This window comes from Octodon degus, unplaced genomic scaffold, assembly GCF_000260255.1.
Source record: "Octodon degus isolate 3935 unplaced genomic scaffold, OctDeg1.0 scaffold00205, whole genome shotgun sequence".
In the NCBI taxonomy this organism is placed as follows: domain Eukaryota; kingdom Metazoa; phylum Chordata; class Mammalia; order Rodentia; family Octodontidae; genus Octodon; species Octodon degus.
This window is the reverse complement of record NW_004524781.1, coordinates 3,641,410-3,659,922: the sequence shown is the minus strand read 5'-3', so window position 1 is coordinate 3,659,922 and position 18,513 is coordinate 3,641,410. Positions and strand designations below refer to the sequence as shown.

Below are 18,513 nucleotides of genomic sequence, written 5' to 3'. Positions count from 1 at the left end.
CCCACGCTGTGCCTGGGCTGGGATTCATCCCACCAGGGCAGGGTATCAGGAAGCTCTCCACACACTCACTGGACCTTGGCTAGGACTGTTTCTGTGGGTTCCCGGAACGCGGCAGAAATTCCTACTCGGCGGGCGGGGTGGGAGAGGTACTCTATTTTTTTCTTTTTAAAAAATATTTTATTTTATTTTATTTTATTTTGAAAAGTAAAAACAAAAGCAAGAACAAACTTTTGAAACAAAGACAGAAACAAGGCAGCATACAACTATACATATGTTACAGATTTTCAAAACAAGACTAGCTGATTAACAATTGTTGATCATCAATTAACAATTTTTATCATCAAATCTGTTCCTCAGATTAACAGATATAGTTACATAAGATTGGACATATGATTGAATATCACTGCTTGCTTTGAAGAAATCTTAAATTTTTGTTATCTCTTGGTTTTTCTTTTTACCTTTTTAAAATTTATTTTAAGCCAGCCAGATAACTCAGCAGACTAAAACTCCTGCTTAGAAAGAGCACAGTGGCCACGGTTCATTCCCCCATGTTCTCTGCTGGCCCCATACTTGGGCATGCTGAGATGGTGATTGAGATGGCATGGTGGCATACACCTGTAATCCCAGCAATTGGGAAGCTGAAAACAGAGAATCACTGAGTCCAATCTAAGTAGTGAGATGCTGTAGACCCTGTAAACCCTGTACTAAATACATTAAAAAAGTAAAATTTATTCTAAAGAGAATATAGTAATAATTGATATAACATTAGCAACAATACACATTTAGAAGACAAATGACAGGTATTTAAACATGATCTTTGTATTGTATATTGCTGTCCTCGATGTAGTTGCTTAGGTAGCAGATATTAGCATACAGAGTTGGTCAAGGTGAAAATTCTATACATTAACTTCTATTTTCAAGAAACTGATGGAAATTGTTAGTACAATCAATTCAGTCATCCTACATATATAGTTGCATGTTTTTTTTTTCCCAGAGGAAATCGTAAAGATTAGAGCAGAAACTAATGCAACTGAGACAAGGAAAACAAGGCAAAGAGGGCTCAGGTAGATAGCTCAGTAGAATAAGTGCTTGCCTGGCAAGTCCTGAGTTCAATCCCCGGTATTGCAAAAATAAAAGAAAACAAGGCAAAGAATTAATGAATCAAAAATCTGGTTCTTTGAAAGATAAAGTAAAGCTGATAAATCCATAGCTAGCCTCATCAAAAAGAGGAAAGAAAAAGCCTCAAATTCAAGCAAAAAGGAATGAAAATGGAGAAATCACTACAGATACTGTGGAAATTCAAAAAGTCATCAATAGCTACTTTGAAAATCTTCACTCTCACAGCTAACCTCATCATAAGAGGAAAGAAAAACTCGAATTCAAGCAATAAGGAATGAAAAGTGTGAAATTACTACAGATGTTGTGGAAATTCAGAAGATCATTAATAGCTACTTAGAAAATCTTTACTCTTACAGAATCAGACATATAGAAGAAATAGGGAGATTCCTAGATAGGTACAAACTACCAAAACTGGATCAAGAAAATATAAAATCTCTGAATAACCCACTAGTAGCTAATGAAATTTAAAATGTAAAAAAAAAAAAATTTCTACTGACAAAAAAAATTCCCAGTACTGATGGATTCACAGTTGAATTCTACAAGAAATTTAGAGAATATTTAATCCCAATATTCCTCAAATTCTTCAGTGAAATTGAAAAGGAAGCACTACTCCCAAAATCATTCCCCGATGCAAGTATTATAATGATACTGAAACCAGAGAAAGATTTAACCAAAAAAGAGAACTATAGACCAATCTCTCTCATGAAGATAGATGCAAAAATCCTTAGTAAAATCCTAGCAAATAGAATACAGCAAATCATCAAGAAGATTATACACCATGACCAGGTAGGATTCATCCCAGGGATGCAAGGAGGATCCAACATATGGAAATCTCTAAATGTAATACACTATATCAATAGAGCCAAAACCAAAAACCACCCAATCATCTCAATTGAAGCAGAAAAGGCTTTTGACAAAGTCCCACACTCACTCATGATCAAAGCCCTATAGAAAATTAGAATAGATGGCTTCTACCTCAATCTGATAAAAGCCACCTATGACAACCAAATGGCCAACATAATTCTAAATGAGGAAAAATTGAAAGCTTTTACTCTCAAATCAGGTGCAAGATGTCCTCTATCAACACTCCTATTCAACATAGTTCTGGAATCATTAGCTAGAGTCATTAAGAGAGAGAAATAAAAGGAATAGGAGTAGATAAAGAAGAAGCTAAGCTATCACTATTTGTAGATGACATGATACTCTACTTGGAAGACCTAAAAATTCCACCAAGAAGCTTCTATAATTAACAAACAAATTCAGAATCATAGCAGGTTATAAAATCAGTGCCCAAACATTAGTAGCATTCCTCTACACAGAAAACAAATACACTGAGAGAGAAATTAGTAGAACAATACCCTTCACAGTAGCATCTGGAAAAATGAAATACCTAGAAATTAATCCAACAAAGTAAAAGATCTATAGAGTGAAAACTACAGTACTGTGAAAAGGAGGAGGATTTCAAAAATGGAAAGATATTCCCTGTTCCTGGATAGGAGGAGCAATCATGGTGAAAATGGCTGTACTCCCAAAATTGTTATAGATTTAATGCAATCCCTATCAAAATACCATCAACATACCTCACAGATCTAGAGAAAACATTCCTAAAATTCATTTGATCCTTCATTTTTAAGGGATGGCTTGAGCTGAAGCTCCATCTGCCCCTGTTGCCTCAGGCTGCAGGAGTAGGGCAAGGCTGCCCTGCTGGAACTCAGGGAGCTGGGGCCTCACTCTGAGGGGTAAAAAGAGACCAAGCAAGATGGCTTTGTTGCCTGAAGAACCATCATCCTTTGTTTTTTTTTTTTTTTTGTTTTTTTTTCTTGATAATTGTTAAGTTTATTGCAGACCAGTTATATACCAGGTATTGTGTTGCATGCTTGACTTGCATTAACTCAGTTTCCCCCAATAACCTCTTTTACTGTCTATTTTAGAATTTTTGCATACATGTGACACAAGTATACACACACAAATATTTCAGATAATAAGAACATTAAGATAGGCAGAAAAGGTAATAAATTTGACGACATAGGGAGATTTCATTATTAACTTTTGGCATATAACTAAGTCATTTTGCTTTGCATTAGGTGATATACAAAGGATCATATAAGGTATATATACAACTTGCTATTTTCACTGTATAATGTGTGAGCATCTTCCCATACAAATGAATGAAAGTACTTATTCGATCATTGAAATTGAGCCAAAGAGAAGTTGACAAGAGTCATATGTAAATCTAAGCTCTATTAAAGGATTGGAGTAAAATACTAGCAAATATTTAGCAAGAAAATGCATAGCACTGATTGCTTTAATAATAGAAAATAAGTTAGTTCAGTGAGGAAGCATTAAATTCATTAAAAGACAGTTCTAAAAATGCTTGTGGTTAAAATTCAAACCTTTTATCTCTTCCAAACACCATTCCATCTCGTTCTCCTGTCATCATCTTCATCCTTAACATGGCTTCAGTCTATGTCCTCTTTAAAATCTTCAAGAGACATAAACAAGCTCTAAAATTCTCTTCTTTTTTTTTTTCAAAGTTTTATTGACAAAGAGATAGCAATGAGACAGTTTCAAATCAAATCGGAAGGACAGTTTCAACAAATAATACACTGCATATATTCTTCTTAGTGGTTAATTGCTGTACAAGATGCGGACTTGTGATCCTATTCACAAACACCATTAGAACAAATCATTCTATTCATTAAGAGAATGCAACTATATATCTATCCCAACCTCTTTGAATACACAGATACAAAATGGACATTCATCGGTATACCCCATTTTTTCTAAGTTACATTATTGAATATTATGGAAAACAGAGTAAGGACACAATTAGGACATCATTACTGCTTAGGATTCACTTTATAACTATGCAGGTGTCAAAACTTGAAATTAGAATATTGGCAGATAGTGGTAGAAGTCAAACAAAATTATGCAGTGTTTGGCAGAAGACTTTTGTCTTTAAAGATAACCTTTCTTAACTTTTGAAGTTTGAAGTTTTGTTTGTTGGTTGGTATTGGGAATTAAACTCAGGATCTTGTACTTGTCAGGCTGGCTCTGTGCCACTGAGATATATCCTCAGCCCAACTTTTGAAGTTTTTTTCCCAAGCACAATAGGTAAATTTAAGAGATTGTAGACTTCCTTGTTTTACTAATAAGAAATCCAATTTAATCCTACTTTAATCATGTAAATCTTCAAGGAATACAGTAAATCAAGATATTTATGTTTCTATGTGAACACTACATCATTAAAGTTCTTTCTACAGGGTTGAGATCCTGGGGTGTGACTTTTATTCTGTAGGCTTGAAAACCCTTTGTAGTGCCAGCTTTGGCTGACATGCCCATATGAAGTCTGGATAAGATAACTGGTGACTACAATGGTAATAGCACAATCTCCTTACTCCCAGTGAGACTGCAAGACACATTTTTGGAGGAGTTAGTAGAACTGGGAACCATGACTTCTTACACCTATATATTAAGATGTTATAAATGCATCTAGAGGCCACCAGTAGAGCTGGTGCAGTGTTTGAATCTCCTTTTTATATCTAGCCTAGTTTTTTCTGTTTTCATATTACTATTAATTACTCTGTTTGGGTTATATTTTCCAGCTGGGTGCTTAAGATTAATACAGATCAGAGTCAGATCTGCATTAATCAAATATTTTTAATAGTAAAATAAAATTTATTAACACCTCATTGAAATTTCAGCATGTATCTGAATTTTCTGTTGGGTCTTTGATGGTAAACAAAAATTTTGAATCTATAAAATGTCATTTTAAAAGCATATGCCTTTATTATTAATGGGAACACAAAGTAATTTGAAAGCTTTTCGTAAGTTAAAACTAGGCCTTTAACTCTTCTTTTTTGATAGAATCTTGAATTTCACAAATAAATATTAGCCTCTATCACCAGTCTTATAGTTGATGCAAAGATAATTAATTTATTTCAACATTAATCAAAATTTGTCAGTCAACCTGTCTGTCTGTCTGTCGGTGGGCCTGTCTGTCTGTCTATCTTTCAAGGATAGTTAAGGCTCCTTGGGGGTCACATTTGGGACATGTGAGGAGTCCCTTATCTCCTTTAGCTTTTCTTCCGCTAGTTGTATTGTTTGCCAGGATGGGTCACATTCTTGCTTCATGCTGTAGCTTTCCTTGAAAGTATGAAACAGTCCCTCTTTAGTGACCCTCATTTGTGCAAAATGTGTGTTGGGTGATGTCTGGATTTCTCTTCTCGTGTTGCTGAGACAAAATACCCAAAGCCCAAAGTTAAAGAAGGAAAGGTTTATGTAGCTCACAGTTTGTAGAACTTTCACTCCATAATTGGCTGGTACCAAGGCAAGGTGGCACATAGTTGAGGGGCATTACAGAGGAGAACCTGCTCATGCCACGCAGACAGGTTAGAGCAAGCAAGCAAGCAGGGATTTTATCAGGGTCTTTCTGCTTCTTCTGTCTTATCCAGGCTACTTAAGGCTACTCATACCCTTAGTCCTGCCCTTAGCTTAGCATTGCACCATAATTCAATTCCAGAATCACACACTGTAGGTCCAGAACAGCCCCACTCATGACTGCATGGGGTTTTGAGGGAACATCTAAACACAAGCCACAATAGTTGACTAGTGTCCTCTGGAGTCCCAATATCCCCCTGAGTGACTCACTGGAAATCTGCAGGAACCATTCACAGGGATCCTTTTATATACTGGATGACTTTGGAGGGAAAGAATAAAATTTTGCTTTAGTGTTATTATTTTGGTTAACTTTGGTCTCCAAGCCTGAGGCATTACACAGCCAAGAGGGTCAGTTTTGCTAGTCTTGAAGTGGGATCAGTAGGTCTTAATCCTGTTATAAACTTTTCTGGATATTGAATAAGTAGGACCAGAAAGTAGCTGTTTTGTAATAGCATTATGACATAATATGATTCTATATCTGTCCAAATACTATGTTAGTAATCATATATATATATATATATATATATATATATATGCATGCATGCTTTGGAAATTGCATAACATCATTGCATATATTGTTTGATGAAGAAAAACTTGCTAATTTGAAGGGGTACTGAATGTACTGTATTATGATACATATTTACTGTTTTTTTTCCCCAGGGAGACAAAGGAAATCAAGGGGAAAAAGGCATTCAGGTAAGTTGGTTTTTGTTGTCTTTGTTTTCGTATAGCAGTAAAATAAGGGCTTTGTTTTTCTAAATTCTTATATGCATTTTCCAATTTCCTCCTGTTTCATGATCAACACTAATTGTATCTTTCTTCTTTTGCTACTGAGTTTTTAGATAATACAAGATCTAACTTCAAGGTTCTTTACCATTTTATTGTCATAGAAAACTTGAAAATCTAATGGTTCAACAAAGTGAACATTAATTTTACATACTTCTCTTGTCTATATGTTGACAGTATATATTTACAACCACAATTCTAAATGGCTTCTGCCAAAAGGTGGATAAGAAACCACTAGGACCAGTTGTAAAGCATATCCAATCCATTACATAGGGGTGACTACACTAGAAAATTGCATCATGCCGAGGAAACCCAGGCTGATTGAGAAAGACCCTGCATCTTGGGTGTCTTAGCAACGTAGGCCGCAGGAGAACCGCACTACTGCTTTGGAGGACAGATGTAGTTCCGCCGAGGTTAACTCACTACGCTTAATTTCGGCAACTGTAGGATGATTTTTCTTTCTTTGAGTGAAGACACATAGATAGGAAAACATGAACTGAGTCAGTTTTATATTTACCTACATTAAATTGTGTCTATTGGTCTTTTAAGCTTATAAGTTTTAAAGTTAAAAAAGTTTTCCAACTATAAATCATGAATATAGTTCTGACAGTATTTTAAAAATAGTTTTAGAATTACAAAGCTAGTTATACTGGCTAAGCTTTACTACTCAGAATAAACTTAAACTTCAAACAAAAACATTTTGGAATATTTTATAAATATAAAATCTTGAAATATGGGAATAATTTAAAATTGAAATAATAATAATAATAATAATAATCTAAATTTAGTTTCAGCAGTCTTTACTCATAAATCTTTTCCTCCTAGCATGTATGAAATCTTTTAGAATGGCATAGTAAAATTCAGTTATGCATCAGATATTTTTAGTTACAGTCTTAATGTAGCATTGTAATATCATTACTTTAAGTTCATCTTGAAGTTAGGAGAAAAGTAAATTTTTAGTGTTTATGAGCTCCACACCCACGGGTCCTAATGCATTTGGGTGCTTCAAATTTACTCACATTGCACATGTCCCCATGGAGCTCATCATCTTTACCCCCAATCCATTTCCTGCTCATGAGTTCTTTGTCACAGAATTTTCACACTACCTCCCCTCATAGACAGAATTTGTTCTAGGAGCAGGCATCTTTATCTAATTAACATCCAGTTACTTAATCAGCATAAATATCCTATGCCCTGGCCCCTTCACCTTGTCCTTACTGGCCCGCCCCACTGATGCTGGGGTTTTACTTTTACGCAGTATTTTTCTCACTGACCTCGAGTCCAGTCTACTTTGTCTCCTCTGTGTGTTTGCAGATATGAAAGGGCCAAGCCGCACATCTGCCTAAGTATCCCTTCATGCTGCTCATCACATCCAGCATGCTCCAACCCTGGCTTGACTGACTGTCCCTCTTTTGTGCTATTTCCCACAGTCTGCTCATATTTTCTCCTCTCATTCAGTTGTTTTGGCCAGAAGGAGTTGCCTGTCTTTGCCCTGCCGGAGTGCCCTGGCATGCTGTGTTAGCCATTCTCTGGGTGGCCAGCGCTTATTGAACCTTCAACCTGGGCCCCAGGCCACATATTCCTGGCCCCTCCACCAGAGGCGCTCTCCTGTGTTCCAGTGGTATCCCACCAGATATTTAGTTGTATGTTGTATACTTATCTGACACTGTTTTCATTTCCTTTTTCCTTTCCTTTCCTTTCTTTTTTTTCGGAACCGGGAAATGAATTCAGGCCTTTGCACTTGCCAGGCAAGCACTTATTCTACGGAGCCATCTCCTTGGCCCCTGACACTATGTTTTCTGTTTGGTTTTAATTTTCCTTCCTGTCACAAAATAAGCAACTTGAGAGCAACAATGATACCTTTCTCAGTGTCCTGATTCAAAGATCTTTGAGTGTTTTGTTCCTAACAGAATTTTTAATTCTAAAAAAAATGATTTTAAAAGTCAATATTGAACATAATTAATATCATTTAAATTTTAAAGTGTCCACATCTATTGGATTTTAAAACTGTTTTTGTGACACTGCAATAGACTGGGTAGACATTATCTAACATTATTTACCTGTCCCCAGAAGTCAGAAGCAGTGTGTCTAACAGTGAGGTTAGATTGACTTTTTTCTTTTGTTCTTTGAGTGACAAACTTTCTGATTCAATTTACATATTTGCATCACTGCTCTTGAAATACTTTTATGAGACTTTAGAGTAATGCATAATTTATATTGTATATTATACTGTATGTATACAGACTAATCAATAATGTTTATTAAATTTTAAAGGGTCAAAAGGGAGAAACTGGAAAACAAGGAATTCCAGGACAACAGGTATTTTCATTTTGCCTGGGAAAAATATCATTTATTTCATTACATTGGACCATGCTGACAGAAGGGTACTTTTGATTAAAATACATAGAGACCCCTGGCTCCAGAGGCTACATTGGCCCTACCCCTGGCACACTGAGCTGGCCCTTAAGACCAGGTGTGTGGTGCACATCTGTAATCCCAGTGCTGGGGAGGCTGAAAACAGGAGGATCACTGTGAGTCAGAGCTGCATGGTGAGACCCTGTACCAATTACATAAATAAATAAAAAGCAGAGAGAGAAAAGGGTAGATTTGCCACACATATTAAGCATACAAAGATGAGAATGCTAAGGGTGGTAGTAACAGTGGTTTTCTTTGTTTTGTATTTCATTTCCCAATACTGATAACATTGGTGGCTTTGAAGTTTGCTTTGTAGTCCTTTCTTCTGGCCAATGAAGTAAAAATAGAAACTCCTGCCATTTCTTGGAGGAGTTACTGGTCAGAAGCTGCTAGCAGCACCTCTCCAAATCTGCTGTTCAGTCTTGGTGTTTGTCTTGATTGCGAACAGTCCCTCTAGTTTGTGCAAATATATCATTTACTACTGGAGAAAGCTACACATATGCTGTCCTGAGGGACGAGACAGATACATAATCAGCTTGCTTTCTTCTCCCCTGACTGAACTCTCCTGTTAGAGAGATTGCCACACGGCATCCAACTCCAGTCCAAGCTGAAGGCGCAGAGGTAGCTGTGCTCATGTTGGCTGTAGATTCAGGGTGTTGAGCTCAGTGCAGTTGAGTCTGGATTGGAAGGGTGAGCTGTACATGTGAACTCTCACCCGGAGTGAACTTCTTGCTGAGTGTGGGTGGGAAAGGATGAGAAGTACCCTGGCTCAGGGGACTGAACCAGGCAGCGGTGTCTCTAGGCAACAATGTGTCTTTGAAAATTGCATGATGGCCCACAGGGCAGAGTGCTGAAAGCCAGTGACCCCAAGCATTGTCTGTACTGCAGAATGAAGAACAATGCTAGATGTGAAGGAACTGAGAATTGAAAAGCCAGAAAGAAGAGCAGATGTCACGAAGACAGGAAAAACGAATTGAAGTTCATTGTGTGCCATCATGTGTAATAAGATGTCTTAGATTTTGTCGTTCTCTACTTGACTTAACCTAACCAATGACACAGCTGCCTCTGCCCTGCACTTCTCCTTTTTGGAGGATTCTCTCCATTTTCCCAAATTAATTGCATTATGTCTTTAAATTGATATTCTCATGGGAGCCACCCCTTTTCCAGTCAGTCTCTAGGACTTTAGCCAGGCTGTTGTACCAATGACTCTGGGAGGACAAGTGCTTTGAATTTGAGCCTACACTCAGCAAGTGTGCTGCCTTCAGGATGATTCTTCTTCCAAAGTCCCATTCAAATGTGTCTTTATTTCTCCCACTTCTCAAGAAAAACATCCTTGGGTTCTTGAAAAGCTTCTGCCCTGGGTCTTGTCAGACACACATCCCACAGTCGGGAGCTGAGCCTCAGTGGAGCACTCAAGGTCAGAGCATAGTTGGTCTGCAGCGCTGACAGTGTCCTAGCCCTTCCCACTCTGTGGCTTCCTCACCTGTCCATCTGAGCACGTGGTGCATTTTCTCAGCCTTCATTTTGTGAACGGAGTCCACGTGAATGTTTCTCTCAGGATATCATCTTAATGTACTCTCAGGTGACAGATGAGTCTGGTTTCAGCTCTAGTTCATTTATCATCCTGAGAACTATTTTATCCTTCTTCTGGCATCCAATGGTGGACTACGCCTGCCACGAGCCATCTGCATTTCCTCAGAAATAAACCTTGTTACGTGAAGAGTCACTTACTGAGAGTGTTTTACTAACAACAGGTTGCATATCCCTAACCGAAATGGTTGTAGCCAAATATATTTCTGATTTCAAAGTTTTAAAAAGTTGTATTATTTGCATAAATATGTATGTATATTTGTGTATGTACTTGTATATCTATAGCTTTATTTATATGCATATATTTATATCTATATCTCTCTGAACATGACTCAAGTATAAGCACTAAATTAATTTGCATTTCATAATACAGATGCAAAGCCTGGAGGCTTTACATTGAGGTGATTTACCTCTTATAGGGAACTAATTGCATAGAATATTTTAAGTAGATTTGCTACAAAACAAACCTTTATATGTAAGATCAGATGGAGAATTTTTCATTTATGGCTTCGTGGTAACGTTGAAACTTTGGAAAACTTCAAATTTCCAATCTTCAGACTGGAGATACTCAGCCTGTAATATATTTTATGCATTTCGTATAGTTACGCTCATGTTTTAATATGAGGATCTACCTGTTTTTTTATTTTGACATCAGTTATTTTTATTTTAAAGAAAGAAAAAAAAATAAAAACAGTGGTACAAAATCTCAAAAGAAGATTTTAGGAGAGTAACAATGGTTAATACATTACGTATTCTTATTGCCAAAGTAGTTTCTCATATTATAAGATATAGGCAAGAAATAATAAGCAAACAACATAGGTACAAACCTTTTTTTTTAAGTCAACAGAAAATGGAAATATACTTTCTAAAGTTTCTAATACTAGGAGAAGATATCATACAATGTCTTTTTAAATAAATTTTAAATCAAAGATACAGTATAAATCTTAGAAGAAAAATTAAGATTAATCAATATTCAGAAATTTAAATTTTTCAAAACAATTCAACTAAGAACAAGTTTTTATGATAGCAAAGAAGTACTAAGAGTAAAACATAAGATAAATACTGGAATGGCAAGTAAATGACCAGCACTTCTAACAGTTTGAGGATAGGATATCACAGAAAGTTCTAGTGTGTTGTGGACATGCATAATGACCGTGACAGTTACTGGTGGCTAGGCATCACTTGTGGATCTGAGCTACAGCTATTTGTTTGAAATCCACCCTGTAGACTCAAGTGCAATCATGACCCATGGGGTGGAAGAGAAGTCCATTTGTAGAGTGTGCTGAGGGAAATATTCTGCTGCTGAATACAAAAGAATAACTGAAAGACTACTACGGTATACCTCTTATTCTCCTCTGTTTGTTTGCCCTATTTGGTGGGTTCTTTCCATTCTCATTCATGGGGCTGTGATCAATTTGCTCCCTCTCTAGAACCTCATTTAGTAGTCTGTGTAGGCTTAGCTTTGTCATCATGAAATTCTTTAGTTGTTCTTTGTCATGGAAATATTTCACTTCTCCATTATATTTGAAAGATAGTTCTGCAGGATAGATCAGTCTGGGTTGGAATTTGTTTTCTTGCAAGACTTGAAGTACTTTGCTCCATGCTCTTCTTGACTTGATGGTTTGTGAAGAAAAATCTGCCGTTATTCTGATAGGTTTTCCTTTAAATGTGATCTGTTTCTTTTCTTTAGCGGCTTTTAGTATACTGTTCCTATGCTGAATTTCTGGAATCTTGATTATTATGTGTCTGGGTGTGGTTTTCATTGGATTGATATTATTTGGAGTTCTATCTGCTTCGGTTACAGGAATGTCAGATTGTTGCCCCATATTTGGGAAGTTTTCTGCTATTACTTCTGCCCATATTCTTTTTATATCATTTGTATTGACTCCTTCCTTCTCATCGATGCCTATTAGTCTCACATTGTTCATCTTTGCAGGTAATGAATTATTTTTTCCTGAATCCTAGTTGTTTTAAAGAGATCTTTTCTTTCTTACTTTTTCACTAGCTGCAATGGTGTCCTTCAGGTCAGAAAGTCTATTTTCACTTTCATGCAAATGGTTTTGTCAGCTTGTGATTGAGGTTTTAATTTTCTATATAATCACTTTGAACCTGTTTCATAGATTCTATTTCTTTCCTAAATTGTTTATTCAGGGGTTCCATCATTTTTATATTCTCCTCTATTTTTTATCAGTGTATTCTTTAGAAGCACTTAGTACTTCTTTGATTATAGTTACCACTACATTTTTTAGTTCCGAAATCATTTCTTCTATACCTTTCTGCAGTTGATTCTTTACTGTCAACGCTATTATTTCAGGGATATCTGGCATGTGATTTCCAGTTTCCTCAGTGCTAGTGTCTTCTGCATTTGTACTGGATGGACTTGGGGCCTGAGACTGCATTTTGTTCCATCTCTTTGTCATTTTGTATACCACTGTCTTCTGACCTTTGATGTAGAGCTTAGACAGAGTTATTACCTTAGCAACAGGTCTGGATCTACCAAGTTCAGATTCCTCCAGGTGGGTGTTGTTTGGATCTGGCTGCTGTACTCCACTTCTTTCTGCTGCAGGCCTTAGAGCTGAACCCTTTGTGTCACTCTGGCAAGATGATCTGCTCCTGAATCAGCTGGGTGGGTCTTGCCTCTAGCCTCTTTGCAGGGAGTTCTGCTGAAGGGTTCTGTGCTGGGCCTGCAGCCTAGGTCAAATGAAGATCTGCAGGACCCAGGTCGTCTCACTCACTTGCCGGGCCTGTGCTCTGGGTCTGTTCAAGATCCTGAGGCCCAGGTCATCTCCAGATCTACCTGTTTTTGATACTAAGTGTTCCTAATTATTCCTTTCCTTTGCTTAGTTTAAATATCAGTATTTAAGGGACCTGAAAGGAAAAATATACACCCCAACTCAGATATAATTATGTGAAGTGTTATATACTAAACTTTGTGTTTAATTGATTAACACTAGTTTTGAATTTTGATATTAAATTATGAAACGCCATCTGTCTGTGTTTCTTGGGCTGCCATTGGGTGATTTTTAGAGCCCGAGTATATGATAAACTTCAAACATGACAAAGTATAATTCCTTTTTTGAGAATCCTTATAAATCTATCTTTAAAACAAATGTAAGTAGAGAAAAATAGATAACAAATAAGTGGGAAAATTTTTGACTGATCCAACTAGCTGTGTTTTGTAATTAAAAAGATGAGTAGCTTCACGTACGGACCCCCTAGTGTTTATATCACTGGAGAAAAATCATATTTTACGTAATAGTACTTCTGTAATCTCTTAATTACCACAAAGAGTGGTTTGCCTACAGGAAAACTCGACATATTCTCTCTAATTAATCACTCTTACTGTTATCTTTAATTTATCCTTTATCAACAGTGTTTAATCAAAATTCAATTTTGGTGTGTGAAATTGGGAAAATAGTAATGGTTGTTTTAATCATAGAATAAAAAGTAAATATATCTTAAATTTAGTCTTATTTTTTCACTTTTCAGTGCAATATAACCATATTAATCAACATGATTTCACCTACGACACAGAAAAAATTCATTTGACTTGGGACATTTGCACAAATTAAATTTTATCTGGACACCACAATATTTTGGCATTAGGCCTTTTAAAGACAATTTAAAAAGATTTCTTTTTAAAAATATTTATTTATTTGGAATGGAGCCTCACTATGCAGCTGGGACTTGTAGGGATCATCAACCTCCCTATGCTGGGATTACAGGCACATGCCACTATGCCTAGTTTCGGTGGCTGCACAGTGTGCCCAAGACTCTGGGGCTGGCACGGCGTGTGGTATCAGGGATCAAACCCAGGTCCTTGAGCTTGCCACACAGGCAATTAGACCACCAAGTTATCTCCTCTGCCCCTAAAAAAATGTTTATTTTCTTTTTTTTTTCTTTTCGGAACTGGGGATTGAACCCAGGCCCTTGTGATTGCCAGGGAAGCACTTATTCTATTAAGCTAGCTCCCCAGCCCCCAAAAATGTTTCTTATATGTGTATTTCTGATTCAAATTTTATCAATTACTACTATACCAGAAATGACTGTGAATTGAAGTTAAATATGTGCTAAAAGTTTTTTACCACATTGTTAATGCCATAGCTCACATATTTATTACATTTTTCTCTTGTGTTTCAAAGGGAATTCATGGTCACCAAGGTGTGAAAGGACAGGTACGTCTTCATACACGACCCTCCTTGCCGTGCCCTACTGGTCAGCTCCCAATACTGTGCGCAGGTGGCTTTCAAGGTTTTAAAGGGGAAATGTCTTTCCTGTTCTTGAGGAGGAGCATTACTTAGTGATTGTTAGTGATGCTAATTGGTACTTTTTAAAATGATAATATTTACACTTAACCATATGAAATATTTACTTGCTAGTGTTATGTGTTCTTTTCTACTGAGAGCTACATTCTCTATTTTTCAACAAAGAAAGTTTCAAACGGCTGTGATTGTGTGTCACACCAGGACACGAGCTCTCAGAAACAGGCCTGTGCTGTGTCACCCATGTATCCAAAGCACTATGGCACCTACAGTTCTTGCAGCACACATAGTCAACGCTGGCTGCCTGCAGGGCTGGCTGCAGGGTGGACGTAGGAGGTGGATACATGACAACTCAGATGAGAGAAAATTTCCCTCACAGTCAATGACGGGATTTCTCATTTATTCCTATATTACTTGTATATGCATACATATACATAGGTATATATTTTCACACATCTTCTTAAAGACTTTTAAGATATGATTATACCTTTTAAAATATTCAAATAGAATCCATAAAGATATATTCTGGCTTTAGAGAGGTGAAAAAGGAGAACCTGGCATTAGAGGTGCCACTGGACTGAAAGGAGAACCTGGGACAGATGGCATGATGGGCCCTGCTGGTCCCCAGGGACCACCCGGGGCAGCAGGCCCTCAGGGACCTCCAGGACTGGACGGGAAGCCCGTATGTACTCTGATTCCATCACTAGTTTTATATTTCACTTTCCTTTGTTCTGTTTCCACACATAATAACACCTCATCATTTGACACAGGGCAGAGAATTTTCTGAACAATTTATTCGGCAAGTTTGCAGTGATGTACTAAGAAGTAAGTATCAAGTATAGAGCTTTCCAAACCCTTTCAAAGCACAAAAGTCATACCAATTCTTGGTAGAAAGCACAGAAGATATGTTAGAAAAGAATAAAATAAACATTTATAAGTCACTCTCCAGATTCTTTGATAAACATTTTTATAAATTAATTATTTTTTTGTAATAGAAACTTGTCAATTCATAAATATAGATATCAGGGCTGGTGATATAACTCAGCAGACTAAGTGCTGCTCAGGCAAGTGCAGCAAACAGGGTTCGATCCTTAGCACCACTAGCCTCACCAGCCCCACTCCTGGGCATGCTGAGCTGTGACTGAGTCTGGATGTGGTGGCACACCCCTGTAATCTCAGATCTGGGGAAGCTGAAAGCAAGAGGATCACTACAAGTCCAAGCTGCACAGTGAGACCCCGCCCAGAATACATAAAAATACTAATGATAAAATAAATGCATAAATAAATATAAATATCTATAATTTACTTTGTTAATTTTTCAGGGCCATTTTTAGCTCCAAGTAATTGGCAGAATGAAATTATTATATAGAGCATTGACTATTTACATATGCCTAGAAATAAAATTATTGGCTGAGAGATATGACTATATGTAGTGATCATAGATTTTTTTCTATATGTTTAAAAAGTGGTGAGACATACTGTTAACTATGCCTTACCATCTAACTATAAAGAATGTGATTTCTCTACCATTTAAGCCCAGTTACCAGTCTTCCTTCAGAGTGAGAGAATTCAGAACTGTGCTCACTGTCAGCTGCAACGTGGCCCCCCTGGTGTTCCTGGACCACCTGGGCCCATGGGCCCAGAAGGTCCCCGAGGATTTCCGGGTTTCCCAGGAAGAGATGGTGTTCCTGGATCGGAGGGTGCTCCTGGCCGTCCAGGTGCCCGAGGATTAAGAGGTCAGTGTGTGTTTTCCTTACTGTTTTCTCAGGGCCGAGACCAAACGCCCGATGCCCAAAGTTAAAAGAAAGCAAAAGTTTCTTTAGCTCACAGTTTGTACATGTCTCAGTCCATAATCCACTGGCTCTAAGGCAGGGTTGCCTGGCACAGGGACCACTGCTCATGGTGGTGGGAGGCAGAAAGAGCAACAAGAGTAAGACAGCTTCTTTTGGTCCCTTATACTATATCCAGGCTACTGGGATTAGACACTGCCAATCCAACCAGTGGACTGTTTCAACAATGGCCCACCCTTAATCCAGCATTGGATTATAAATCAATCGCACACCACAGATTCAGCTACCTCTGAGTAGCCCCATTTAAAACTGGGAGGACATGAGGTATTGAGGGGTCATATAGACACAAGCTATAATAGTATGTTGGAATAAGCAAGTTAACAAAAATGTCAGCTTTTCTAGTCACCCTGTATTCATTTAGCAGGCAAAAGTTCACTTGTTTTCATGACAAAAATGCTTTTTGTAAATCCATGTAAAATCATTTTAACAATTTGTCAACTCATTTTAAAAAACAGTTACTCTGTTCTCTTGATGTGATTTTCTCAAGCAGAGGTTAAAATTATGAGCATGTGAAGTTGTAGACATTGACAATACATTCAGAAATTTTATTTGAGTCCAAAACTGTATTTATATAGAAAATCATAGACACTATTTTCTTTAATTCCAGCTTGGTAACATTCATCCATGTCAGCTGATTCAAATTTGTCTTCTATCTCAGTGAAACTTATTTTGTAATTGAACTTCATGGTAGGCTGTAGTTACTTCTCTTTATCTTTGATAATTCTTCCTTTTTTAAATACCATATGAACTATTCAGATGTTTCATGAGAATAATTAAAAAATAAGCATGATTATCAAAGAAGACCAATAATATGTAACCACTATTTTTTTAAATATTTAATTCAATTAAGTGTTTCTTTGACACACTACTGATACATGTAGAAATTTTTGCTTAACAATTCTGTTTCCAATCTATTTAAAAAACTGATGATGAGATACTTTTTAAACATATTTATTTTTCTTTCAATGATTTTATTAACAATTTTGCAACAGTGTAGGCCCCAGGGATCTTCACAGGAAAGTCAGCTTACTCAAATACTTGATACTCCACAGGCCTCCCAGGAAAACATGGGGTAAAGGGGAGCCAAGGGTTCGGGCACCCTGGAGAGCAAGGTCCTCCTGGTCCCCCAGGTGAGTGTGCTGCACACTTGTGGCATTACTGTGTTGCCCTGCATTGCCCGGGTGCTCTTGAACTCCAAGGTAGGCAAGCCTCTGTGTCTGCTCCCAGCAGCTGGGGCCATGCATGTGTACCAGCCTGGTTGGCTTGGTGCATAGTTTGTTTTAAGCAAAACTTTAAAAAATGTATGTCAAATAATTTGAAACAAAGACATTTGTTTCCTTTATGGGGATGAACATTTAAAAATTGTGGTTTAGCTACTGTAGTTTTCCCATCTTGGTGGTCTTTTAGGGTTCTTCCTTGTCTTTAAGTCTAGACTTTGGTGGTCTTCATCATCCCTGCTGTCGGGAGTGTAACCTTGGTCATTGCTGTGACTTCTGGGGCAGCAGGAGAGTTCTTTCCTTTGAGAGCCAAACTGTGAGCATAAATAGAAGTCCTAAGAAAGTTCTGTTTTCTGGAATGCTCATTTTGCCATGGCTCAACTTCCTTGAGTGTAAGGCGGTGATGGTAATAGTTTGGCTCACCGTGTTAATGACAGAGCTGAGTCTGTCATGTTTTCTATAATTGTTTTCTATTATTATTTTAGGTAATTCATTAAGGCCTGAGTGGATCAAATGACTTAGTGCTGTTTATCTCACACATTTAGAGCAATGCCTACACTCATGCTTTAGTGCTAAATAAATATGTACTACTGGGGAATAGCAATACTAATAGTAGGACGTAGACAGTGTCCTCGATTATTCTGCCCTGTCCCCAAACCTCAAAAGTTTGCTTTTGCTTGAGTCATCAGTTTTTAGATTTTAGGTTCGTTGCCCTAAATTAAATTTCCTTCCCTTGTGCATGTTAATTGCACTAACTAGGTTATGAGTCACAGAGTACTGCTCTAGCCCATATAATGTCTATTGTGGTAATGACAATGTATTTAGACGTAGACC

At 37.3% G+C, this 18,513-nt stretch overlaps 1 protein-coding gene across 3 annotated transcripts in view; it reads left to right on the top strand.

Moving 5' to 3' along the window:
- Col21a1 (collagen type XXI alpha 1 chain) overlaps positions 1 to 18,513 on the top strand; it is a 243,648-nt gene that overhangs the window by 223,717 nt on the left and 1,418 nt on the right. For all 3 annotated transcript variants that reach the window (XM_023704842.1, XM_023704841.1, XM_023704843.1), the window contains 7 exons: positions 6,220 to 6,255; positions 8,620 to 8,664; positions 14,493 to 14,525; positions 15,148 to 15,294; positions 15,383 to 15,437; positions 16,148 to 16,348; positions 17,515 to 17,592. In XM_023704842.1, the coding sequence (XP_023560610.1) occupies positions 6,220 to 6,255; positions 8,620 to 8,664; positions 14,493 to 14,525; positions 15,148 to 15,294; positions 15,383 to 15,437; positions 16,148 to 16,348; positions 17,515 to 17,592 (595 nt within the window). The remainder of the gene's footprint in view (positions 1 to 6,219; positions 6,256 to 8,619; positions 8,665 to 14,492; positions 14,526 to 15,147; positions 15,295 to 15,382; positions 15,438 to 16,147; positions 16,349 to 17,514; positions 17,593 to 18,513) is intronic.